Source organism: Thunnus albacares, chromosome 19, assembly GCF_914725855.1.
Source record: "Thunnus albacares chromosome 19, fThuAlb1.1, whole genome shotgun sequence".
Taxonomy (NCBI): domain Eukaryota; kingdom Metazoa; phylum Chordata; class Actinopteri; order Scombriformes; family Scombridae; genus Thunnus; species Thunnus albacares.
This window is the reverse complement of record NC_058124.1, coordinates 19138488-19165974: the sequence shown is the minus strand read 5'-3', so window position 1 is coordinate 19165974 and position 27487 is coordinate 19138488. Positions and strand designations below refer to the sequence as shown.

General features: G+C 38.6%; 2 protein-coding genes across 2 annotated transcripts in view; one reads left to right on the top strand and one right to left on the bottom strand.

Moving 5' to 3' along the window:
* Positions 1-114: 114 nt before the first annotated feature.
* Positions 115-7491, bottom strand: LOC122970420 (transmembrane protein 42). The gene is made up of 3 exons (XM_044336544.1): positions 6737-7491; positions 4497-4643; positions 115-4191 (listed from the first exon to the last, which is right to left on the bottom strand). The coding sequence occupies exons 1-3, from the start codon at positions 6911-6913 to the stop codon at positions 4045-4047; spliced, it is 471 nt and encodes a 156-aa protein (XP_044192479.1). The 5' UTR covers positions 6914-7491; the 3' UTR covers positions 115-4044.
* A 9457-nt stretch (positions 7492-16948) lies between these two features.
* Positions 16949-27487, top strand: part of LOC122969702 (oxysterol-binding protein-related protein 10) — a 79992-nt gene continuing 69453 nt past the window's right edge. Inside the window, exon 1 of the mRNA XM_044335625.1 lies at positions 16949-17637. Coding sequence (XP_044191560.1) covers positions 16958-17637 — 680 coding nt within the window. The 5' untranslated portion in view covers positions 16949-16957. The remainder of the gene's footprint in view (positions 17638-27487) is intronic.

Below are 27487 nucleotides of genomic sequence, written 5' to 3'. Positions count from 1 at the left end.
GATGCATGCAGAATGACTCAGAGAAGCTTTTCTGTTCAAAGTACAAAGCCGTGATGAAGACATACTGTAAATCTTCCCACAGACAATAATATAATATAGTGATGGAGACAAGAATTGTGTTTGTCATATGAGATGTTTATTTAATAATTTATCAGTGTTTCTTCTCTCATTGGAGATGACAATTTACACATCCTAAGTGTTTCCTATTAACAGAATATATTTACACTTTTACAAATGTTTGTTTCACATAATCTATAAGACACATTATGAATGATTCTTATCATAGCAAATATGGTGTCTCCCTCAAGCTGCACAGTCTTGACCTGTAAGGGCAGTGATGCTGCTACACATTAAAAAGTTTAACGTAGTGTTAAATTAGTCAGTGCAGCAGCCTCCAGATTAAATTGATTACTAATCTGTCCACACTGTAGGAGCAGGAATACCAACAAACTAATGCAAAATCAAGCTCCCCTCATTAAATATTCCAACTCCAAAACTGAACAAAAGAAGATTGTTTTCCTTTAAGAAGCCCTGGTGCATTCAGTATACCAAGTGATCAAAACTTTATTGATTCAAAAGAGGTCTTGATAAATTTAGCTGTTTTCTTGCAGTGCAGCGTTTTAACTTATCAATGTGACACACACGTCATAAGGTTAAGATCATATTTCAGTGGTTCTCTAATCTCCCTGTACAAACACATCTACAGTTTATGTGCACACATGTATAAATACATCACACTCAGGGTCATGCCTCTGTCACAGAGCTATAAATGTGGCTACTGCAAAGCACTGACTGGTTATATTACAGTGAGAGTGGATTCACAGGTAGATGGTTTACCCTCATATCATGCCGTTAACTGGAGAAAAGCAGGCACCTAAAAGTTTTCGGAATCAAAAGCAGATTACAGATATAAAAGGTAGATTAAAAGAAGTTTACATTTTGGGAAATGCACTTATTCGATTTATTGCAGAGAGTTTGATGATAAGACTGATACCACTCTGATCTCTACAATAAATATGAAGCAACAGCCAGTAGCTGGTTAGCTTAGCTTAGCATGAAGAGAAACAGCTAGCTTGGGTCAGTCTGAAGGTAACAAAATATGCCTACAAGCACCTCTTCAGTGTACTAATTAACATTATATATCTTGTTTGTTAAATCTGCACAAAGACAGGCGCAAAAATGATAATTTGCTGTTTTACAGGGGGACTATGTCTTGGCTGGGAGCAGTTGCTAGGGAACCAGTGGAGACTTGGCCAATAAAAAGTCTGGCACACAACTCCCCGTAAAACCACATTTTTATGTTTTTTTTACCTTGTTTTTTGTACAGATAAAACAAATGGATATAACATTTTCATTAGTGAGCTTTAGATGTGCTGGTAGGCTGACTGTTTTACCTCTAGATGGAGCCAGGCTAGCTGTTTCCCCGTTTCCAGTCTTTATGCAAAGCTATGCTAACTTTCTCCTGCCTGTGCCTCCGGCTTAATCAATACTGTAGAAGTATGAGAGTGGTATCAATCTGCCAATCTAATGCTCGGCAAGAAAGCAAATTAACATATCCCCCAAAATATTGAACTATTCCTATAAGTAATGCACCACACCCAGGATCCAAAACATGGAGGCACAAACAACTGGATTCACTTTTTTTATGTCGCAGCGTGAGCTCCGAGTGATCTCCACTTTTGAAAAATCCTGCGTTGCGAGTACAGCCCTGCTACAAAACATCACTCAGCCAGCCTTTTAAATATGAGAGCTGTATAATCACATTGTCACTGCAGTCACATTAATAGGGATGCATGTAAATCACATGGTACAGAACCTGCACAGCAGCAGTTGGAAGGACATCTGATATATTTGTGCATTGCCGCTGTGGGATATTACAGACAGTTATTATAGCTACCGTTATGCATTTATATTATGATATGTATCCAAACAACAGCAACATGTGATCCTAGAATACCATTTAATAAAGCAACCTTTGATGTTTTCAAATCCCTGTATACAACAGTATACTTACTTAGCTGATGTATGCTAACAGAAATGTCCCTTTAGTAGCAAGTATTGCCATTTCATTTTCTATGCTCAATTATTAATGCTCAAAGCCCCTTTGCTCTTACACACATCACAGTGTTATGAGATTTAAAGGAAGTATAATGTTATTGCACTCTCATGGACAACTCCAGGGATGTAAAAGGAAGCTTTTAATGAAGCCATGTGTCTATCTAACCCAAGAGATGATTGCTGATGGACTGATATTGATAATGTGCAGCAGAACAATATAAGATTGCAAATGCAGGGCACATAAAGCTCAACAGGCAATCAAGAGGCCACGAGATGGGTCTGATGCTGGAGAGGCAGTTTGGCCACTGAAGACACAAGATGATAAAATGAGGCAGCTCACAGAGGCATCACTTTCATATGAACTGATACTCCAGGATGCTTTGGTGTGAGTTATATGAGTTCAGGCCTTGGTGGGAACATGCACATATCTATCATGAAATTGAAGATCAGCTGCCTCTTCATCAAAACATGTGTCATGCTCATATCTTAAGGTTCAAGCTATCAAGAAAGGCAAATAATTAAAAAAAAAGCAAGACCCAGGCAGACAGCAAGTTCTTACCGGGGGTGAGCCTTTCAGCGCTACATTAGTTTTATTACTTGTGAAAAATACGCTTTGTTAGCTAAGTGCTTCATTTAAAACATCACCTTGAGCATGCATAAAATTAAACATTAGTGTAGGATGTTTACAGTGAATGTCGTAGTAACTTAAGGAAATGTGAGCATTAAAAAAGCTTTGGTGATCCTACGGCTGCAATACATAATCCACTAGCAGATAAAGGTTGACATTGGTGATATTTGTTCATTGCTCATGAACAAAACCCACAAGACTGACTTCAGATCAGCCTGTTAATATGCACACAACCCTTCAAATTATATTCATGTTGGATATTAGGTGTCTCTCTCTTTAAATGGTTAATTGGACATTTTGGGAAACCCTCTTATTCGTTTTCTTGCTGAGAGTTAGAAGAAAACCCTGTTAACATGAAGCTGGAGCAAGGAGACAGCTTAGTTTAGCTTAGCATAAAGACTGGAAACAGGGGACTCTGTCCAAAGGTACCACAATTTGCACCTCTAAAGCTCACTAATGAACACGTTTGTGAATCTGCTGGTTGCCTAACAAGTCTCATTGCGCCTGGACAAGAAATAGTCCAACACAGAACCATCAATTGTCATTTTTACTTACATTTTTTTAGAGATTAAACAAAAAAGATATAATTTGTTAATGTGTAAGCTTTAGAGGTGGTGGTAGGCACATTTTTTTCTTTATGGTAAGCTAACCAGCTGCTAACGGTAGCTTAACATTTACCATGCTGACACGAGAGTGGTATCAATTTCCTCATCTAACTCTCAGCAAGAAAACAAATGGACCCAACTTATCAAACTATTCCTCTCTTCCCTTCTGTCCCATTGTTTCTGTTAGCTCATGAGTTGTGTTGTTGTTGGCTAAAAGTAACATAAAGCTGGTATTATTTTTGCTTCATTGTAAGCTTGTGAACAAAGATTATTTTAGAGCTTCTGAAAAGCCGAACCCAGGGCAGCCAGTAGCTTGTCTCCACTAGCCAGACTGAAGCTGTGCCATGGCCAGACTGGCTGAAAGCCAACATCTCCTCTGATTTTTAGAGCTTGACTAAACAAGGCAGCACCACAGCTGAGCCAACAGTGTTTTACAGCCTGCACTGCCACGAATTGCAACCTGAAGTTTAAATGTTCACTGATAATAAATTGATTTCAGAAGCATTTAGTCATAATAGTTAAATAATTTAAACAATTTATTCAGTAAAATGAGCATTATTAGCAACAAAATCAGATTTTTTCTTACTGTTTTAATGTTGTGCCTCAACTTACTATTAATTCAATAAATGTCTAAATCCAGTTTCAGATTTCATCACTCTTTGGCTAAATGTAAAATCAGAGGAAATGCCGACCAAAACACATACCACAGCCAGATGGAGCCAAGCTGAACAGAGCTAGTGGAGACAAGACATATTATTCATCTTTCTTGGTGACTGCATTGTGTTGTCCATCCTGTGGAGAGACCCTCTGCAGTACTAACAGGCCAGAGAAAGTCAGGGAGATCCCAACCCACCACAGCGTTATCTGGGCTTCACCGAAGATCAGCTGGCCCAGGAAAGCCTGCAGGGGGAAAAATTATTGCATCATAACCTGCAAAGATGCTTTGATGGAAAATGTCAGTTCAACTTTGACAAGAAAATCCTCTAAAAGGCTAAATCACTGTTATTTCTGAATATAGTCCAACCTACTTTCTAAAATAAGGCAGTTGATACAAAGAAGAAAGTATGTGAGGTCACTCTAAAATTAACTTACACCTCACCACAGTCTAGTGGGAAGTAATTTGCTGAAAAGCCAAGTTGTTGACTACAAAGAAAAGATAAGTAAGTGCTTGTGTAGGAGGACCTTTGATTGAGGCTGCTACTTACGGAAGATATGAAGTTGGAGGCGGTGGTGGTCACAGTGGTTCGGGTGGAGGAAGAGGAATACCTGAGTGCTTTGGCAAGGAAGGTCCACATCACAGCATTGCAGGTGAAAAGCAGCCCGCCACACAGCAGCCTCAGAGGGATATGAAGCTAAAAAATAAAAAAAATAGAAGTTAATGACAGCTGATTGTTGTTTTATGGTTGCTTGATTGCTCAAAATGTGGATGTTTACCTGCATATCCTGTCTTAACTTTTTTTTCTTGTTTCAGGATAGAAGTAACAATATAAAATGTGACTTTCAGCTTGTTGTGAGGAACTGCAGAAAACGGTGGAAGAAGTATTCAGATTCTTTACTGAAGTACAAGTAGAAATACCACAATGTATAATTGACCCATTACAAATAAAAGTCCTGCAGTTAAAACTTTACTTAGGTAAAAGTACATAAGTATTATCAGCAAAATCTACTAAAAGTATCAAACGTAAAAGTACTCACATATGTTATTATATATACACCGTATTATTGTATTACTACTTACTGATATAGTAGTAATTGCTCCCATGTTAAGGTGAAAGCAGCGTTTTAGTTTTGTATTTGGTTAAAGTGGAGATAACTATTTCATGTATTATTGGATAACTCATCATCAACATCATAATTTATAAGCTGATCATAGGTTTTGTATGTAAAGTCTTAATCTTCATAGTAACTCAGATAAATGTAGAGGAGTAATGTAGTAGAGTGGAGTAGAAGTGTAAAGTAGCATAAAATGGAAATACTCTAGGAGAACTACCTAAAATATGTATATATTATCTTATATGGAAAGATATTAGTATTTATCTTGGTTAGGAAGAATTTGTAAGCAACCTCCATGGTGGAAGGCATGAAATTAAATAAAAAATATACAAAAAAGGTAAATATACCTCAAAATTGTCAAGTACAGCTTTTGAGTAAATGTACTCATTCCAGTTACATTCCACCATTGACTGCAGCCTGTCAGTTATATTGCTGCGGACGTCTACACAGTATTTGCTCTTGCTTGACAGACTTGCTTTAGTGAATGTCTCATGATGACTCAGGAGTGAAGGAGTGAGGAGTTTATCTGAAGTTGAAAACTCTGCATTCATCTGTAGTAGAGTGTGTCCGGTTCATCCTGGTAAAGGAATTAAATAAATCATCACCAAAAGCTATGGTGTTCATAATCATCCCTGATACATCACTAACATAAAATTTTATAAATATTATAAAATTTGCAATATACTAGATCTGCAACAATTAGTCCATTAATCGATCAACAAGAAATAATCAATTAATTAGAATTAATTCCGAGTCATTTTTTAAGAAAAAAATGCCAAAATCCTCTCATTCCAGCTTTTAAATGCGAATATTTCTAGTTTCTTTAGTCCTCTATGATAGTAAACTGAATATCTTTGGGTTGTGGACTGCCGATCGGGACAAAACAAGACATGTAAGGTTGCACTTTGGGCTTTTGGAAACAGTGATCAACATTTTTCACCGTTTTCTGACATTATATCAACCAAACAACTAATCGATTAATCGACAGGTTTATTGATAATTAAAATAATCGTTAGTTGCTGCCCTACATTATACTGTGAAGGGTTCCTGTTATTTTGTCTATTCCCTGCACGTGTGAAATCCCAGCTGAAGTCTGATATGACGCACTGGCTGAATGCGATAACCTCCTGGTGCATATTAAGAGTCTGCCTTTGATTTGCATGCATCTGCAAACCTTGTGCTACTTGTGATATTTTGATTAGCCCTCAGATATGAAGTCACTGTACAGACCATTAATGCATTATAAGATCTTATTATACATCCATGGTGCAGACAGACAGCTGCCTGCAGATGTGCCTCTCTGACATCACTGTGTGACGTCTGCGGAGAGTGTGAAGGTCATAAAAGAAACATGACCCCCCCTTTAGAAACCTGGAAGCCTTCTTTAACGCAACCACGCTCACAAAATAACGCGATAACACACAGACATACGAGCTGCAATGTCATTCTGCTCTGCACGAGGACACGGCACGAGCTGCTGCATGGGCTCCCTCGTGTGATGCTGATGATGCTGATGATGCTGAGGGAGCTGGAGTCAGGGGAGGAGAGAACCCCCCTAACATCCTCCGTGAGAAATCACCCCGCTTGGAGGCATGCACGTACGTCGGCGCTACATTATTAACAGCCACCCCCGCTGTTTTAATAATTAACTTCAACTATGGCGATGCCTCACCCGGTCACAGGCGGTAGTTTCGTCCGCTTGTCTAAATTTCCGCTGCTCGCCCCATGTCCGGAGTCCGGTTTCGCAGACTCCCTTCAGGTAGTCGGCTCCGAGAGACAGCTTGGCCGACGACGACGCCACGGCCCCGAGGAAACCCGCCAACAGTGCATAGAAAACTCCGGGGAACATCTTTGATGATGACAGTCGAGGCACATAATTTTCTACTCCATCTTTACATGTCTGCTGCTGCTGCTGCTGGTCCGGGTTGAGCTGCCTGCATGGTTTTTGCTGCACTTTCTACAGACAGCCGTCCGGTGGCAGTCACACAACACATGGTCAACCCGGAGCAGCGCAGTGGTTGGACTAAAATACCCCTATTGCATTCTGGGAATTGCAGTTTTATAATTCCACAACCTTGACAGAGTCGAGGATGACTTCAGCAGCATTGTGAAGTCATCCTTCACAAGTGTCTCCCATAATGCTAGAATCATAATAAAAAGCATCTTACTGTGTTAATCAGATATTTTTTATTTAACCCTTTTACCTCTTTAAATTTTGTTTACTGATGTTAAAAATGTAAAAAAAAAAACTGCCATAAAAATATGATATATTAATATTATTTTCCACTTTCACTGAGTGAAATCTTTTAGCCAACTTCAGTCCTGATTATCACTACCAAATATTCAGTAATATTAAGAATTTAACCCTTTAACTCCAAAAATTATGGTTTGAATGGGTTTCAATGGGACATTTTTGTCCATAAGGATCTGAGTGTCTTTATTTTGGCTACACATTTTATTATAGACTTATTATAGGAGCTGAGGTTGAACTTCCAAAATTAAAAAACAAAAAAACTACCTCCTTTCAAAATGTATGCCATATGCATTAACACAGCCATAATGATCCAATGAACCAAAAATATCACTAGTGAGGCACAAGGGTTAAGAATTTGATCATTTTAAAAAAAAACAACCACATTATAGTCCCTCCTCTTCTTCTATGCTATAAATACAGGGTGGACTAGAGGACAATCAATGCTAATGTAATGTCTTTGAGTGTGGGCAGAAAGCTTCAGCTCAGGCAAAGTATGACTCCACTTGATCCAGACTGCTTGAACCGCAGGGATGGACCTCTGTTGCCTTCAGCATACTGATGAGCTGCAATATAGAGACTCATTACATTAAAACACACCGGTATAAGTGGAATTGTGTGTGGGTGTGAGTGTGCGTGTGTAGGCAGTAGATGGTTGGAGGACTTACTCACACGTACGCCCACATGATGCTCATTCCCCTTTTTCTGTGACCTTTATAGAGAAATGACTAGCCTGTCAGAGAGGTGGAACCAGAACAAGACTAAATTATTCTCCTAATTAGGCGCAGAAAGTGGAGTCAATGTCATGAATGCACGGGCCTCTAATGACTGTATTAATCAGAATGTTGTAATAAAGACAAGAGTCATCAGAGACAGACGTCCATCTCTTCATCAGACTCGGCAGCTGAACATTTGTAGATGGAGGGACGCTGAAGACAGAGCGGTGACTCAAATACTTCACTTTAAAGTCGGTGCATAAATATGGAAATGTGATTTCTGCTTTTAAAAATGATTGATTGCATTAACTGAAAACTGGGTCTGCTGCCTTTTTAAGGTAAGAAGTAATAGTAATAGTTTTGTAGAGAAAAAAAGGTTTACACTGGAAAGTAGTTAATATTAGATCGAATAATTACAGCTGCAGGTAATAATTCTGCCCTACAGAGGCAGAGAGCAACTACAGAAAAAGTAAGAAAGAGGGTTTAAAGTTTCAGCCTGTATAATAGGACAAATTACCTTCTTTTTATGCTTTTTAGGATGATTATTTTCCTACAAAATCTGCATAGATTTTATAGGAAAACATAGACTTTTGCTGCCATTTTGGTCATGAAACACAATGAGAGAATAATTATAAAATATATCTTTACAGTAGAAATAGAGAAGAGCCATAAAGTCAACAAACTTGAGCCAGTAATGTCAGTTACACAGCAATATAGGCTGACGATATATCTAACGTTAGCAAACATAAGCTACTGGTCATAGTCAGGGGCGTCATGCAGCCAATATTTTTCAGGGGACACAGTTTTGCAATGCATAGGTTAAAGGTATACTATGCAGGATTTGTCAGTTGGTGTTTGTAAACACACAGCATTCAAAGTTGAACCGTCCTCCGGAGTGAATGAGTAAGCGAGAGATAGAGATAGAGAGAGAAAGAGCAGCGTGGTCATGCATGCAAGCGAAAATAGAATTCAACAATGTCTAAAACTATCCAATCTCCAATATTTGAGACGGCATGAATGGGCACGACACCTGCAGTCATACCAGATTAAGCTAGGCTGTAACTCCAAAAACCACTATTGAACTGAGCAAAGGTTTGTTTTATTTATAGCTTACAAATGAAACTATGTAAGAATGAGATTGTTATTTTGTCTTTACATATAGTCTCACTTTAAGGTTTCAACCAAGGTTGCACATCATTTACCATCGCTCTCTCCTCTCACTGTCAAATCTCCATTAAAGGCATGATTTGTCCAATATAGTTAAAATGTACATATTTCAGTCTACCTTGGGACAATCCTCAGGGAATACAACAGGGAAGTATCTGTAAACAACAACACGAGTTCTTTCAGGCATCTTCTTAATTGGAACTAATTTGTTTTGGGAAAAAAGTACTTTATTCTGATTATGTATATTGGGATCATAGACTCTATTGGATGTATCTGTATCTTTGTATGTGTCTGTCTAAAAAAAAACTCAGCTTCTTGTCTTAACTCTATTTTGACCAAATATGTAGGTATTGTATTTTGCTTTGTATGGTGCAGATTCTCAATCTTGAAGGTGAACTCTTCATTTTCTCAGCCGGGCCAAATCTGAACCTAAATTTGTTTTCCCGACCAGTAGATGTCTCTAATGTGCTGAGGAATACATCCACATCAACCGCAACCTGCTGCTGTGGATGTAAATCACTGACTTGCAACCTGTGTACATTTATTTCTGTCATGTGGATTGAGGCGATAATTAGTTTGAAATACAGCCTGTTTTTACAGCTGATATTTTCACAACTTGTTACCACAACTCAATATTACCTTTCCCATCTTGACATTTGTGGACAATAAAATGTTAATTAGCGCATAAAGAAGCTATTATGGTATCATTACTGCTTTGAATGCATCATCATCATGTCAAGTTAAGTTATAAAGTGATTTTAACTAAGACCGTGATCACAAAGTGCCTTAAGGTAATAATAAGAGGCACAAAAACAGATTATGGAAAGGTAATAACACTTTAAAACAAATTAGCCAGAAGCTTGTGGGTTTGTGTTTGTGTGTGTGAAGGGCATACATGTATTATATGTTGCAACGCCACCTGTGCACACCCCCACACACATGTGGAGAGGAGAATATAAGAGTAGTGAGCTATGACAGAGCACAAGAGAAGCAAGAGGGGTGTCATTTCTGTCACAGTGTCCTCTGTTCTGATCACACTGAAACAAGCTTCAGGGGAATGACCGTCCTCAGTCTGTCACATTTTGACACCGTCATCTTTCCGGAGTGTCTGCTTAGCGAGGAAACTCTGAAATCGAGTGGAGTCATTAGCTGTTATCTTCTCGCTCGGAGATTCAAGCCTGAAGCTCCTCTGACAAACATGAGTGTCAAGTTAGAGCGCTAATTGGGGTCTTTCTGCTCCTGTTCAATTGAGCGATAATTGAGCCCACAGAGGGCACAGTGACACTTTTAATGAAGGACTGTCACTGCACTTCCTGTATCTTGGTCCACCTTTTGTGCTTTTGGTCCTGTAAGGTGGCTTAATAAGAAAAGGAATACTTCCCTCAAAGTGTAGCGTTCATTAGTTTAATGACTATAACTATGACCTTTAACTCAGCTGGTGATTGCTTGCAGACAAAAATAGATTTTGATGAATGAAAAGGAAGGTTTAGTCAGTAAAATGTTGCAAAATGGATTTTTCTTTCACATTTTTGCACATTTACCTTTTGGTTTTGACTATACATAAATTTAAATAATCACACTTGAATGCTGAGGTCCTTCATTTTATGTGAATTCCAGTAAAACACAGTAAAAACCTTTTTTAAAAAACACATAATTTAGATAACTTAAAAAGGATTTTATTTTTTTTTTGCTGGAGAGTACTTTGAACTAGTATGAAATTAAATATAAAAGTGTAGCGATGTTCTGACCTTCAGAGTGGTGCCTAGCTGAGGGATCCTCACACACAAAAACTCAGAATATGAATAGTGCAGTCTCCATGTTAATCTCTAAAGCTTTATTCTGTGGTCGCCTCGATGAATATGCATGGCGTCATCTTTCAACCCAGCATGGAAAGAGGCAGCAAGCAGAGCGGTATAGTCAAATATTCACTCACAGGCACACGCTCTTGAACTATGAAATCCCCTTCTCCTGCACTTAGCGTCTCCCTCCTGTTTCCTTTCTTTCTGTGTTTGACACAAACACACACAAACATACACACACTCTCTCTGCTGACCTTGTCAGTGTACAGAGTCAATAGCCCCCCTCCAGTCCATTAAGTAGTTATTGGCGAGGTTGCTGGTCTTTGTGAATAATGCAGGCTGTTGTACAAACATATGCGCACTTTTGGCAAGTCAAGCATATGCAGATTGAACTCCCTCATAAATGATATAAAATGAAATACAATTATACCCATAAAGCCTAACATCACAAGATTCTTTTAAAGATTACATTACAGTAAAATCAAAGTCCGACAGAGTAAGTTCCATGTCAAGGCTACATGTAAAATAAAACGTCTTTCCTGAGACCAATAAAGGGAGCAAGACATTTTATGGAGCCATCCTGGCGGGCATCAGAGTTTGCAATGGGCAGATAAAATGTTCCCAAAACAAACAGACTCTAGATAATCTCAGTTCCTGTGGTTGTCAGGAACAATTAAACCAGGTGAAATGCTAATCTGAACCAGCTGTTCTTTCCAAATGCAGCATCAGTGTAACGAAAAAACAAACCAAGGTCAGTCGTGTCTCTCAGTACATTTTGGTTTTGGTTTAGTCTAGAGGGGGAGATATATGTGGATTATAAGAGTGTATTTGTTGTTTTTTGTATACAAAGTGATGGGTAGTGTGTGACAGTGTAGCAGTCCGCACTCTGCAGATAGCTATCTGTCAAGGAGGACAAGGACAGACAAGCCAAACACAATATGATCGCTGATGAAAAACACCCATCCATATTCAAATTCTGACAGGTTCATAAATGGAACCTGCTACTCAGGAGTTTTTTCCAGTAACCTTTCAAAATGCAAACTGACTAAGCAATGAATGTTTTTTTTTTTACATATTGTATCAAGGAACAAAACTTTCTGTCCTGCCACTCTCTACAGTCCAGTCCCTTTACATGCCATGATCCACTAAAAGCTATAAAATATTGTGTTGTGGAAATTGAGAGCGTCAGAACTAAGAGATGAGAACCTGTGCTGATGGAGGACTTCTTTGTATTACTTTATCTTTAAAACTGAGTCCCTGGCCTTTTCTGTCCTGAGCCTTGCGATCAATCATCAATTATTTTCTGAAAGGCCATCAGACACCTAAATGCCAAATGTGCTGGACACCACCAAGTTTTGCTGCACCACACTGAAATATTCTAGTTCCAAAATACTATAACTATGACCTCATCTTAGCACATTTTATGTCCAAAAGTACTTGAACGTTACACCCCTATGTGATTATTGAACTTCTGCTTCCAAACCCATTGCTACTATAACAGCCTCCACTCTACTGGGAAGACTTTCCACAAGATTTTGGAAGCTAGCTGCAGAGATTTGCTCCCATTCAGCAACAACAGCATTAGTGAGGTCTGCCACTGGTGTTGATGTTCATGCTATGTCGAAGGAATGGGAATATACAGCGCTAACATCATCTGACAACTCAGGAAGATTGTGTGGTAACTGAATTGGTCGTGTGAGGGTTTAAACTACTGTGCATTGACAAAATTACATCATATCCAGTAAATCTGGGTTTAGTTATACTGTATATATTTATGTGTGTGTATACTTGTTTGCAAACTCACTTACCTCAAATTGCCCCTTAAAGTATTTTGAATTGAATTAAAGCTACTTAAGGCTAAAAAAAAAGCAGAAAACTTGATATTAAGAGGTTAATTTTCAAATGAGACTGAAGTATTTCCACTGTGGATTGACAAAGTTCTAAAACATGTGGTCTTAAATGTATAGTTTATAACTCATATACTACAAAATGTAATGGCATCAAGCTACAAACAAGGCTGCAGTTCTCAGCTCCTGAAAAGCAGACATTTTGGAGATTTGAGGCTTTAAAGTATCTCCTTCTAGGCTGTAATAGTGTTGGTGCTGAGAGCTGACTGGTAGTGGAAGATGATGAGGGCCGGCCTCGGGCAGTCACAGCTGCCATAAATCTGACTGGGCTGACGCGGAGCTTTAACGCAGGAGATTGGTGTGATGTCAGTGTAGCCGGAGTAAAGAATCGAATCACAGCTCAGGGGAATGAGTTCTTTCATGTTTTACAGTGCTGAGGTGAGGAAACACCTATTTCTCTGCCGGTGCCTCTTGCAGCAGCTTGTTTGGTTTTGGCAGAGTGATGGTGATGGTGACTGTGGCAGTGATGATTCAAGTTGTTTTAAAGTGCTTACAACTGGACAATAGCGGTGAGGAATGATGAAACAGAAGGAGATAATTAGGAGGAGGAGATGATGGTTTTAAACAGTGTGATGATACTGCAGAGTTTGCAGAGGAAAATATGCACACTCAATTCCTTTACGCTAGAAAAGGTGTATGATAAATTCTATTTCTATAATTTATACACATTTTTAATTGAAACTTAATAACAAAGACCTCAGAGTCAAACTGGCATAACCTCTCATAATGAAATGCAGCTGACCCGAGCTTGACTCTCAGCACAAGCTTTTAACAAACCATTGACTCTCTGTTGCCCAGGGATTTTTTTTTAAAACTCTCTCGTATTGATCACTGCTTTGTGGCTGCCTCAGCTGACAAGCGGCAGGAATCTATCTGTGCTCTGTTAAGTGTCCTGTGGAGATTCATCGAAGCATACCTTCGATTGCTCAGCGCAAATTTGGTCTCTTCTTAATAGCCTGCAACGCTCCTCAGTCTGGTCTTCATTAATGTGTCCTTTTCATCCTGGTTGTCATGGTTGTGTGCATGTGCTTGTGTGTGCATAGGTTATACAATACCCGGATGAAAAATATACCAATATATTGTACTAACATTGTCTTCTATGATGTGATTTTTTTTTTTTTTGGTTGTCAAGGATATCTCCTCCCTTGTCTGCTTCTTTAAAAATAATATTCTTTGTTCATTTGATTACATTTTCTAGTTTTCATTCCTATTTTCAAATATTTCTTAAGTCAAACCTTGAAAGCATGTCTCCATCTTATTATAAAGGTTGATGCACCGTGAAAATGAAAGGACACAAGGGACTTAATCCTTCTAAATATATAAGAATGTAAAATAAACCAAACCAGACAAAAAAGTGTGTTGCTAATGCACATTGTCATCAGTTCATTCCTTTTTTTTTTTTTTAGCATATCTATGGCCAGTTTAACATTTGCTGTTGGGCCACTGTTGCTTTTAAGTTCCCATCAAACACAGCACACATTATAGATGGCACCTGATTATATTTTGCAAAAAAACAACTAGCACATTTATACAGGAACATCTGGTCCAGGTTTTCTGTATGGCAGTTTGTTTGGTAATTTGATGACACACAACTTTATTTAGAAAAATGCACCATGTGAACACAATATATTCTAAAACTAGAAATAGCACCTCATGGTTGTATACCTCTGCCAACCAGTCAAGTTGCAGTTTACATCCATGTCTGTCCAGACTCATACAATATATATAGTGAAGACTTTGAAGGAATGTAATAAAAGGTATTAAGTTTACTATAACAGTGAATAATTTCCAGTGAGAAACATGCTGTCTTCACTTATAGACACTTATTTTTACAGAGGAGTACAGAGGACTGATAGAGAGCTTCGTCACATGGTGCAACGATAATTGCCTGAAGCTCAATATCAGCAAAACCAAATTGCTTGTGGTGGACTACCATAGGAGCAGGAAGCCTGCTGTCCTGGTTATCATGCTGGGAGAGGATGTAAAGAGGGTGGACTCATACAAGTACTTCAGGAAAGAGGCTACAAATTCTAAAACATGGACGCTTCACAAACATCCTCAACCTGGCAGCACAGGAGAACTATACAATCACCACAGCTTCAAGATGGAGACCCAAGATTAATGTCACCAATTCAGTATCTGACCAAATGTGAAATATGGTCACAATCTCCCCTTCTGTTCCTGAGTTATGGTGGCGAATAATGGCCAGAAAAGTGTTTTTCCACAGTGAAGTTGACCTTTGACCCTTTGGATACAAAATGTCATCACTTCATTATTTTATCCTATTAGACATTTGTGTAAAACTTTGTCATAATTAGTGTTTGAATTCTTTGAGTTATGGCCAAAAACGTGTTTTGTGAGGTCAGAGTGACCTTGACCTTTGACCTTTGACCATCAAATTCTGATCAGTTCATCCTTGAGTTCAAATGGATGTTTGTCCCAAATTTGAAGGAATTCCCTCAAGGCGTTCCTGAGATATTGCGTTCATGAGAATGGGGCAGACAGACAACCCGAAAACATAATGCCTCCAGCCACGGCTGTCGCTGGCACAGAGGCATGAAAATAAAGTTGTGTGTCTACAAGACAGGGCCACTATATTATTTAATAGTGCAGGATCCACTTAGTGCCTAAAGTCCAACTGAAATTAGATTCAACTACAGCATACATATCCGTCACAAGACGTCTCCGGTCAACGAATATTTGCTGCGTTTCCCATTTCCCCCCGTTCTATTGAAGCCTGTCAGAAGGACAAATTTAAGTGTGCGTTTCCTGTTTCGGTGCGATGTCCAGCTGACTCTGATGGTTTCGCTGGTCAGAGTTCGCCTTTGTTCAACTCTGAGCGGACGAGTGTGCATGGTCGACCAGTAGAAACACTGCTGCACTGTGTTTGGCAATGGAGATGTTATTATTCTAGTGTGTTTTGTCACCATTTTTAATGCGTTATTACACTACTGGACTACAAAATGTAACGTCACTTTTATACACTGGTTACAGTTTGTGACCAATATTTATTTACCTGCATCAGAAACATTACATTGTGTCCTTTTTTGGAACAGAGTGTGGGGAAATTTTGGTGAATGGAAACATCATATGGGACTGCACCTTTAATCTATTGTCTTGTGTTCTCCTTTGAGAAAAAAACTGAAACAAAAAGGGAGAAATGTATATTTTAAATTCTTTGATTTTATGATGATGCCCCCTAGTTTTACATTATTTTGATCAATTACTGTTGTTCGCATATATGTACCTGGAGTCCTCGAATAAAACGATAACAGTCACACTGAGCCTAATAGCATCCTGCTACACAACACAAGAGCCACAGACTCTGAACAACAACCCACATTAGCTTTCCTGCTAAACTCTCCTTCTTATCTATGTCTTGTTCTGCACCTTATCTTGTTGAACGAAACATTAACAGGGGAAAAGTGCACTGCTAATGTCAGTTAGCAGACTACATAGCTTATAAGCACATTAAACTGCCTGCCAGCTATCAAACAAGCCTCTGACAGACAAAAATTAGCATTTCTGACATATTCTAATAATACAAAATTATTAACATTTAAAAAACATGTTAACATTATTTGCGACTGCAAAGAGGGATGTGAATGTGATTTCAGCTGGACTTTAAATCCCCGTGGCTTCAAATATAGGCTATTTCTCTGTACAACAGTTAAACCTACTGTGCATTATTATAGCCTACATTATATTGTTTTATCTGTGATAATATTTTACGATTCCCCACAAAATACCCATATAGCCTGCTGTGCCTTTAATGAGTTTAAAGTGACCTATATTGTTTTATTGCATTTTCTTTCCTGTAATATTGTGTTTTCATATAGTATTAATGTTGCCATAATAGTCTTATAATACTCTTGACTGAAATAATAAATAAATAAATAAATGAACCTGTTTTGCTGCAATTTTCTCTTACAAATCATACAGAAACATGCATAACTTTATATAAATGAGCCATACACATGAGTCATGGCTTTTCATGTTGGCATTTGCAGTATTATTCTCTTTTTTCTTCGGGGGGACTTTTTTTTTTTAGGCATGATAATGTATATAAAAGGATTGCATTGTAATATCCGGGGGCTGGTCCAGAGTAAAGTGGGAGTGTCTGCGCTCTGCTCTCCCTTCCTACCAGGAAAACGCTGGAGGAGACCCACAGTGCCACACAGCCGCGCACTGCAGAGGAAGGAGCAGGGCACGAATACCACCGAGGAATATGTCCGCCTTCTTACGCACCGAGGGACGCACAAACCAACGGCGCAGCGCGGTCGATGCATACCCACTGCCTCTGCTTTAGTTCAGCACACACGCATCGCCGTGTTTACCACTTATGCTCTGGTGAAACCTTCTCTGCTGCTGCTGCTGCTGCTGCTGTTGCTGCTTCTGGTCCACTCCTGTCCCCTCCTCCCTTCTCCTCCTCCTCCTCCTCCTCCTCCTGTTCTCCACCGTCCCGTCGCCAGGATGGACAAGACGCTCTGCAGTCCGCATCCCGGGACCAACAAAACCAACTCCTCGGACCGCGGGAACTCATCGTCGAGGAAGCCCGTGCGGACCGGGTCGCATAGCCCCGGCTCCGGCTCACTTGGCGGCCCGGCTGGAGCAGGAGGCAGCCGGGGAGCTTTGCTGGGGAACAGCATGAATTTGCAGCAGCAGGCGCGCAAGCGGCAGCTGGAGGGAGTGCTGAGCAAATACACCAACCTGATCCAAGGCTGGCAGAACAGGTAAGCACATGGATGGAGTTGGATAGGAAGGGGGGTAGAGGGGGGGCGTTTGACACACTTCACTTTCGGTTCAGTTGTCAGATGGCTTCGTGTTGTTATTTGCCCCGTCCACGTTGCACTTCTATCCACCACGTCACTGAGGGGGAGGAGGAGGGGTGAGGAGGAGCTGAGGGGGGGTTAAATCCTTGCACACATGCTTGTAGGCCTGCTAATAGAGAGGCAGAAAAACTATAGTGACTATTATAAAGCAAACAAACACCAATATCTGCAAGTTCAGATAATACAGGTTCCAATTTATTGGGTACACCTGTACAACATAATCCAATACAACAGCCCTGCATTAAATCATATCTTTGGAAGATTTATTTTGATGTTGTTGCAACTATTTGGAAAACTAATGAATCATTTATGTAACTTCCCAAGCAAAAAATGTCAAAATTAAATAGTTCTGACTTCTCAAATGTGAATATTTGCTGTTTTTATTCTTCATCCTCTATAACAGTAAACTGAATATATTTGGTTTTTGGACTGTTTGTTGATAAAACAAGCAATCTGGAGATGCCAACAAATTGTGACAGACATTTTTCACTGTTTTCTGACATTTTACAGAATGATTAAGTAAATAATCAAGAAAACAGTTGTCAGATAAATCAATATCACTGGTTACAGCCAGTTACAGTTAGTTACAGTTGTGTTGGATTGCCTTTTATAATATTATGGCACCTAATGCACTATAACAGGGATGATCAAAACATTAGATACATCTTTTAGTATTATGCACTCCAGTGCAATAGAGCTAGATCGATGAATCGACTGGGCTAATATTAGCTTATTGCAGATGTATTAGTATCAGCTATACGTTGGCTGATAGGTAAAAAGAAATTGCAGCACAGAAATGCCAAATATATGTTGAAGTTAACTGAGAAACATCATCTCCATTATATACTGTAGTTTATTGATCAGAAAGCAGTTTATTTTAAACTGTAAAATATTCCATTCAGTACAAATATTATATTATATTATATTATATTATATTATATTATATTATATTATATTATATTATATTATATTATATTATATTATATTAATAATTATTTAATATTCAAAATATGGGAAACTCATAAAATGTTTGTTGTTAAAAAATAAACACTGGTTGATAAATTGTTATTTGATATTTTAAAAACTCTCAAATCTCAGCATCGGCATCAGCCACAAAAATCCAGTATCAGTGTGACTCCAAGAATAACAACTAGTCGATCCATTGATTAGTTAGAAAATTGATCTGTAACTATTTTGATAATCAAATAATTGTTTTTAAGCACTTTTTAGGCAAAAATGCCAAGCATTTGCTGATTGCTGCTTCTCAAATGTGAGGATTTGAAGCTTTTCTGTGTCATATATGGTAGTGAACTCAATATCGTTGGATTTTGGACTTCTTCAAAGATATTTAAGGACGTCACCATGGGCTCCAAGAAATTATAACAGGTATTTTTCACTACTTTCTGGCATTTTCTTGGCCGAACAATTAATCGATTAACTGAGACAATAGTCTGCAGATAAATCGATAATGAAAATGAGTTGCAACAACAGCAACAAAAACTGCCACAGAAGCTCAGTCAACAGCTGTCTGTCACAATGTCAACAAAAAGTGATGGGGATTTATTGCAGGGCTGTTGTGTTGGATTATACAGGTGTATTTAAAATAATCCAGCTCAGTGTATAGGACATTTATCCCCAAACAGTGGGTAATTCTGGGTTGACTCAGCTTATGTATTTACTACCATTTACCATGCTCGCCAGTTACAGGTTGTTGTTGTCACAGATGTTATCTCAGTTTATTGCCTTAAACTGATCTGATGCCCATATCCTGTGTTTCTCTGGTGTCCTGCTTCTCCTGGAGCACTGCAGCCGCTCTGGTAATGAAGTACAGAGCAGCACTGCAACAACTGTGCAGATCACAGCAGTGCATTATTTTGCGACTGTACTTCATGCAGCATTTATGGGTTCACTCCCTCGGATATATTCAACTGAGAGTTTAATTTAGAAAATATTACTCCATCTTACACTGGTTCTTGCTGTTGTGGGCCATGTATGAAACATCTGGTTGTGGTTTGGGTGGTTTCCAACATCTTTTTTGGAGGAATAGAACACCTTTTCTTGTTAATTTCCTGTATGCTGCCAAACTGCTGTAGAGTTATCATGAATTATGCAGCCACCCTTTTCTGCAGGTTTAGTCTTTTTTTTTTTTTACCCTCATGTGCAAATGAGTTTGAATTGTGAAAAATACAAAAACGTATAGTGTCCCATTGTTTCTGTAGCAGTGCTGCAGAGAAGAAGGAGCCTCAGACTGTAGTGTGTATGATCTGGGCTGGAGGCCAGTGTATGTGAGAGAGGGGTGGGGTAGGGAGGCGGAGATGGAGAGAAAGAAGGGCTGCTCTCTCTGCTCTCCCATTGAACTGACAGAAAGATGATGCACTGTACTGCGTCTTGATATGCACCGACAGGAATACTTGGGTGTACGATTCATCCTGGGGGGGAAAAAAAGGCACACATGTTCATTTCAAAGAGGTGAAAGTGAGGCGTTATTGTTTGAAAGGGTTCTAAATTACATGTGATGTTCCTGTGGGATTTGTCGTCTGTCAACTCTGCTAAAAGAAACACTTGAACACACACGTGTATGCAAACAAAACTGTGCAGGATGTAACAGCGTGAGCAGGATTATACTGATTTGTAAGATGAGATTTTATCAGGAAAGGTATCTAAAGACCGGTTTGTACTTTGAGGTTATGGTACATGTCTTGTCTCAATTTTAGAGCGCCTAAAGGCAAAGGTCTAACTTTCAAGAGGAAATTCCTTTTGGTCCATTGACCCAAGCTGGTGCCATGGCCTCGAGCCGAGTAAATGAGTAGATTATGAGCAAGGACTAAAACATGCTAAAAATGTTGCCTGAATCAGATCAGATTAAATGTTCCTCGTGAGCACACAAACCCTCATTTGTTCTATTAACCTACTTCTACTACTACTGCTAGTTAGTACTAATAATAGTATTAGTAGTACAGCTATTACAGCTGATGATAGTAGTAACTGGAATTCATAACTCACTAGGAGATCATTTTGTGCTGTATATTATTACAATTAGTCAAGTAATCGATTAGTCGATTGAGAGAAACTTAATCGGCAACTATTTTGATAAACAGATAATCGTTTTAATAATTTTTTAAGCAAATATGCCAAAATATCTCAAATGTGAAGATCTGGTGGTTTTCTTTGTCATACATGATAGTAAACTGAATATCTTTTGGTTTTGGACTGTTGTCCGGACAAAATAAGACATTTAAAGATGTAACCACCATTGACTCTGGGACTCTTTCACTATTTTCTGACATTTTATAGACAAAGCAATTAAGCGATTAATGGAGAAGACAATTGGCAGATTAATCAATAAGGAAAATAATCATGAGCTGTAGCCCTAATAATGACACTATAATCCTGGTGTCAGTTGAATGCAAATTTATAAAATTCAATTATAGGAAGAGAAAGAGTTAATTTATCATATTTTGCTGCATGCATACGGATAGGAAGTGACTTATGAGAGCAGTGATGTTTATCTGTTACTGCAGTGAAGAAATTAAGATGAGAAACAAGATTCTATCTACAGTAGATTTGTGAAAAATTATGTAAAAGTTTTGATCTATACTATGAAAGTCACAACTTTCTTCGGTGGCCAAAATGTTTTTTTCTGCAGGGCCAGATTGATGTATGTGGTACAATGCCATTATGCCACTTGCACATCCAGAAATCAGAAAAAAACAATCAAAAACAGTTATATTCATTTGTCCATTTGGAAGCAAGTGTTGCATGAGGGTCATGAGTGAATGCTCCTAAAATACGAGCCACTGGGTTTTGTTGTCAGCAATGTTGTTTCTAAAATTTTATATTGCATATAAATGGGACTGAATGTTAAGCTTTACTTTGAGATGAGAAATCATTAGAGCAGGTTTTAGGTTTTGATAGAAAATAGACCCATTACATTTTGCAACCACACTATATTCTCCACTGCCTTTTTGACTATTTAACATACTGAAATTTGCAAAGTAAAGCAGAGTTTTAACCCAAATTGATAATCACAACTTCACTCAGTTTAGATTTTTTTTGTCTTACAGCAATCTGTGTGAGGAGCTTAATCAGTTTCTTTTTAACATAAATTTCAGACATTTTCACATAATTCAATTCAATTCAATTCAATTTTATTAATATAGAGCCAAATCCTTACACACTGTATATTATTGAAGAGTTTGACCTCTGGATGAAAAATAAGTTGTTTTTTTTGCTTCTTAACTTATTGATATTGAAAATAAAATCCTTTTTTATTGATATACAAACAATATAAGTGCAAAACTAGAAATGCCGCCTCCCAGTTGTATACCTCCACCAACCAGTCAAGTTACAGTTTACATCCATGTCTGTCCAGACTCATATAATATATATGTAGAGAAGACTTTGAAGGAATTTAATAAAAGGTATTAAGTATATTTTCCTTGTATGTGTTCACATACTTGACCAATAAAGCTGATTCTGATACAACACAATGTTGTAGCCATGACAGTAGACAATGCTTCACACACATTTTCAACCCGGCATCCTATTAGACATTTGTGTGAATCTTTGTCATTATTAGTGTATGAATTCCTGAGTTATGGCCAAAAATGTGCTTTGTGAGGTCACAGTGACCTTGATCTTTGACCACCAAAATCCAATCAGTTCATCCTTGAATCCAAGTGGACGTTTGTGTCAAATTTGAAGAAATTCCCTCAAGGCGTTCCTGAGATATTGCGCTCATGAGAGAATAGGACATCTGTGAGGTTACAGGGACCTTGACCTTTGACCTTTGACCACCAAAATCTAATCAGTTCTTCCCTGAATCCAAGTGGACATTTGTGCCAAATTTGAAGAAATTCCCTCAAGGCTTTTCTGAGATATTGGGTTCACGAGAATGAGACAGACGGACAACCTGAAAACATAATGCATCCAGTCACGACTGTCGCCGGCGCCAAGGCATAAAAACATCACAAAACATTATTAATAATAAACTTATAAATAAACTAGTTATTCTCCTCTTCAACCAATTTCTGTGGATTCATTTTTCCATCAGTCCTGGAGCTTTTTCACAAAGGATTTTTAATGAATATATCTTAGAGGTTAAGAAAACAGAAATGCAAAAAAACTTGAGCTGGAATTGAGAGAAGTGTTGGATAAAAGGATTACAACTTTATACCGTTTATTGCAGCCAGGTTTGAGTTCAACATGACCGGTAATATCAAGCTTTCTCTAAACCCATTAGGGGAAGAAGAAATCTGAAAAGTCCATTCTTTCCCAGGTTGTGTACAACATTTACAAACAGTTAATATCTTAAGTGCCCACAGGATTTAAATATAGAAACAGCTGAAGGAGGAGATGCTGTGCACCGGTGGAAGATAGTGTTGGAGTAATTACAATCATCAGTCACATGCCAATATTTATCACGTGGAAGAACACATTGTGTGTGTTTGGCAGGCTGTGTCGTGGTGAGTAGCAGACCCGAGTGGAGCTAATTCTGCCACTATGTGGGTGGCCATGTGTTAGTGTGAAGTGCTGCTACTGTTGTGTAGGTGCTATGTGTGTTTGTGTTGGAGCAAATGTGACAGGTTTCTGTCTTTTGTTCGAAACACATATCCACATACTATACTTGTGAAGACCCTCATTGCCATAATGCATTCCCAAGGTCCTAAACCTAACCTTAAAGGGGACGTGTCATGCACATATCCAGGTCTGTATTTTTATTCTGGGGCTCTAGTATCTTTACATGATTTAAAGTTCAAATAAACTCCTTATTTATCTTCTACTGGCTCTTTATCCAGCTCCTTAGTTCAGCCTCTGTCTGAAACAGGCCATTTTATTTCCTGTCTCTTTATGGTCCCCCTCCCGATGAACCCACCCCGCTCTGATTAGCCAGCTGCCTGCAGGCTTTTGCCGGTTCTGTAGGCTCCGTAAACAAACAGTAGAATTAGGATTTCACCTCTTTTTCTCATTCTTTACTTGAAATGGAAACTTCTTAAATACATACGTACATGTCCAATCTGAAATATGTAATGTAAGTAATATGTAAATAATAATTTGTGGGCATGCACAAACAATCTGATACCATCATGAGGAGGAAGTAGAGGTAACACTGCAAACAAAATGTTCAGGGCAGTCTGAAGCCTGGGCTTTTGACTGTCAGGGAGCATTTTTTCATATACGCTCACCTCAAGTTTTGGACCTTTGAATGTTTCTAATATAGACATCCGACATCATAACCGTATAAAAATAACAGAAAATCACAAAAAGCATGATATGTCCCTTTTAAGATTATGAATATAATTAAAGCCCAAGTGCTGCTTGGCACAAAGTCGTAAGTTGCTTTGTTACACAGTGTTTGCTTATGAGCTAACTACTTGCTTGCTCACGAGCGTAAACATGCACACAGTGATGAGTGAGAGGTGGTGAAGGCGATATTGCATGAGTTGTTTGCTTCGAGTGGGTGTTGACTATAACAAGTTGGACTCAGGAACACAATCAGACAGGTTATAAACAAATCATGGTGTTAGCCTAAATTAGTTTGAAAACAAAATGAGGGCAAACAGTATAATGGTTACTCGAACTATCCATTGTTCACATCCAAAAGACTGTGATCTACTGTGCATTCCCTAGTTGTGTGCATACGCACGTCTCTTGTATAATACAGGATTTTTAGGGGCTTTTCAGGCACGCTCACTTTCAGTTTCAACTCCAAATAAAGTGTTTTAGATATTCTGGCTAAACTGTTGGCTTGTTTACAACCTGCATGAGTGTCTGACCACTAATTACTTTGTTAAAAAATGTTGTAGCAACGGAGCTGTGTTGCCAGATCTTAGCAATTTGGTGAGTAGATTGTTATCATAACCTCTAAAAACAATTAGGCTCAGCTACAAAATAAGACCCAAATTCTAACCCCAACCTTACTCTGAATTTAATTATAAATGTTACCCTCAAACCAGGTTTTAACTGTCAAATAGTCCTTTGAAGAAGTACCAGCTAAAATGTCCTCGCACTCAAAGTCTAAAACTCCAATTCGTCCCCACAACAACAGAAATACAGCACATGAACATACATACATACACACACTCACATTGTCATGTATGAGTACTCATCTGCAAAGTGCTGCACTAGAAGACTTGAGATGCTATTTCAAGATTGATGTGTTGTCTCTACAGCCTCAAGGTTCCCAGGCCAAATAATCATGATGCTGTAGTCTATTTTACACACACATTCACTCTCTCTCTCTCTCTCTCTCTCTCTCTCTCTCACACACACACACACACACACTAAAAACATGTTTAACGTGTCTGCAGTGATATGAAAATATCCCAGCCAAGCTTCAGGCCTTTTATTACAGATACACAGATGGTTCTTTGTCAGACAAGATTCATGTTAGAGTCACCTGATTGAGCTGTTGACCGTAATGTATTACAGTTTACAGTACAGCACCTTCACGTGTGTGTGTGTGTGTGTGTGTGTATGCATGCCATTAGCTGGCCTTGCTTAGTGTGAGATCATTTAGGTCGAACTCAGCTTGTATTTTTGTTAATGAAGCAGAGCAGAGTTTTTTGATGGCGACTCAAAGCTGGTTTCCAGGGTGATAACATTGGAGACTTTGTGTCAAAGGGAAGAACAACCTCAGATTCAGATTTATTTTTAAACCGCAGTGGCAAATGAGGTCCAGCGTTTTCATGCAGGAGATATTCTTGCTATTTGAATTCCAACTCACTCTATTGTTCGTTTATAATCTAGTTTTTTCAGCTACATAGCTCGATAAGTGTTTATACATCATATGAAGATATTTTCAACATTAGCATGCAGCTCACAGCATACTAAACATTCAGAATGATCTCTCTTTCTCCTTTTCAGAGATCTTGTTGTACAATATGACGCTGTTTCTGAAAGGATTGCTTCAGTGTGTAGATTCTAAATTTATGTCCTCCTATGCCGTCAGCTGGGTGGGGAGTACATTGTGAGGGATGAATCATTTCTTTGCAGATGTGCCCAGAGGAAAGGAGCACTGCTGTACTGCTTTGATCAAAGCTGTGAGTCTTGGTAATGCAGCTCTTGTGGGTGTCTCTGTGGCAGAGAAGGGGAGGAAAACTTAGGGTGTTAGCTTGGCTTCTCATTGATGTGAACAAAGTTAATGGCCAGTTAGATATTTTTTGCCATTTGTTTTAGGAATTTCATTTTTTGTTTGAGGTGTCTTCAGTTTGTATTTGCAAATGTAGCTGGAAATTAAAGGGGACATATTCTGCACATTTGCAGGTCTATATTTTAATCTTGGGCTCCACTGATTGGCCAGCTCTTGGAAGCTGCCCCTCGACAGACTTCCACCAGCTCCGGAGGTCAACAAACCATCCAACAAACTATTGTAGTAGGATTTCACTACTTTTTCTCGTTCTTTACTCGAAATGTCAACTTTTCAAATACATCCATACATATTCGAGCTGAGATCTGATCCGAAATATGAGATTGGACAGTGTAAACAACACATGGAACTGGTGAAAATTAAATGTTCAGAGCAGCTTGAAGCCTGGGCTTTTGACTTGCAGGGAGCATTTCTACATATGTTAATGTCAAGTTTTGGAACTTGATATGTAGCACAGATATCCAACATCATAAAAGTATATGAATAACAGAAAACCACAAAAAACATAAAAGATTCAAAGATTTTTGTAATCAAAGCTCAGACTTGAACCTGTATTATTGATTTTTTTTAAATGTTGAAATTTAATCAAAAACTTCAGGAGGATTGCTTGCAATGCCAAACCAACTGAGAGCCACCATTTAACATTCAGCCTTTAGCAGCTTTTAGTTTGATGTTTTTGTTCTCCGGTTACGGTAAGCCACCCTGTATAAGTACTTGCAGCTGTTTCCAGTAAACAAGCTCAAGACAAGCTGAGTTGGACGCTACTTGCCCATTGTGAAATGGGCCCAAGTTAATGAGTGGTCAGTAAAGAAAGTATCAAGTATCTAGCAAACTAAAGATTATTTTTGTTAAAAGCCAGTGAAGTATTGGACTGAAATGGTCACTCAGTTGTTGGCTCTAAATTGTGGAACAATTTGCCACTGAAATCATCCCCACCATTGATATCTTTAAAAACCATCTAAAGACCCATCTCTTCTATTTAGCCTCTTAATTATCTTCATGAAGTCATGCCTGACCACTCTCTGGCTTTTATTGGTTTGTATTTATTTGCTGTTTGTGTTGTAATTTTATCTGATTCTCTGTCTTATTTGTGTTTGTGGTGTAACCATCAATCAAATTACTCCATAATTGTAATCTCTCTGTAAAGCACTTTGGTCAGCGTCTGTTGTTTTTAAATGTACTCCATAAATAAATTGACTTGACTTGACCAGAAACATGCCCCAATGGGACGCTCATGTTGCTCTGTGTCCGCTAGATATGTTTTGGTTTGGAGTTTTCCTGCCCCCTAGTGGTTAAAAATAACATAATGCAGCTTTAAAATACTTACATGATAGTATGGAACAATAAAATGTTGGCTTTACATGAGTCCTTTGACACTACAATGCTACCCATTTTATTATTGGAAAAACATCACCCACACTCCCTGCCAATAACTAGTGTGATTTACTACTCTCCTCCTGTTCTGACATTCTTCTGAACATTTTTTTGAGAAATAACTGCCAAAAGAGCAGATGGGGGGGATGCAAACTCTGCTGACAAGCTATATTTCCTGCAATATCAATATTAATGCCTTTAGGAAATGACAGTGTTTTTGTTGATGTG

Excerpts from the sequence above, each read along its gene's own strand:
- LOC122970420 (XM_044336544.1), bottom strand. The coding sequence starts at position 6,913 with ATGTTCCCCGGAGTTTTCTATGCACTGTTGGCGGGTTTCCTCGGGGCC. Across the intron at positions 4,644-6,736 it reads AAACTACCGCCTGTGACCGG|CTTCATATCCCTCTGAGGCT; the intron begins GTGAGGCATCGC and ends TTTATTTTTTAG. Across the intron at positions 4,192-4,496 it reads CCTCCAACTTCATATCTTCC|GCTTTCCTGGGCCAGCTGAT; the intron begins GTAAGTAGCAGC and ends TTCCCCCTGCAG.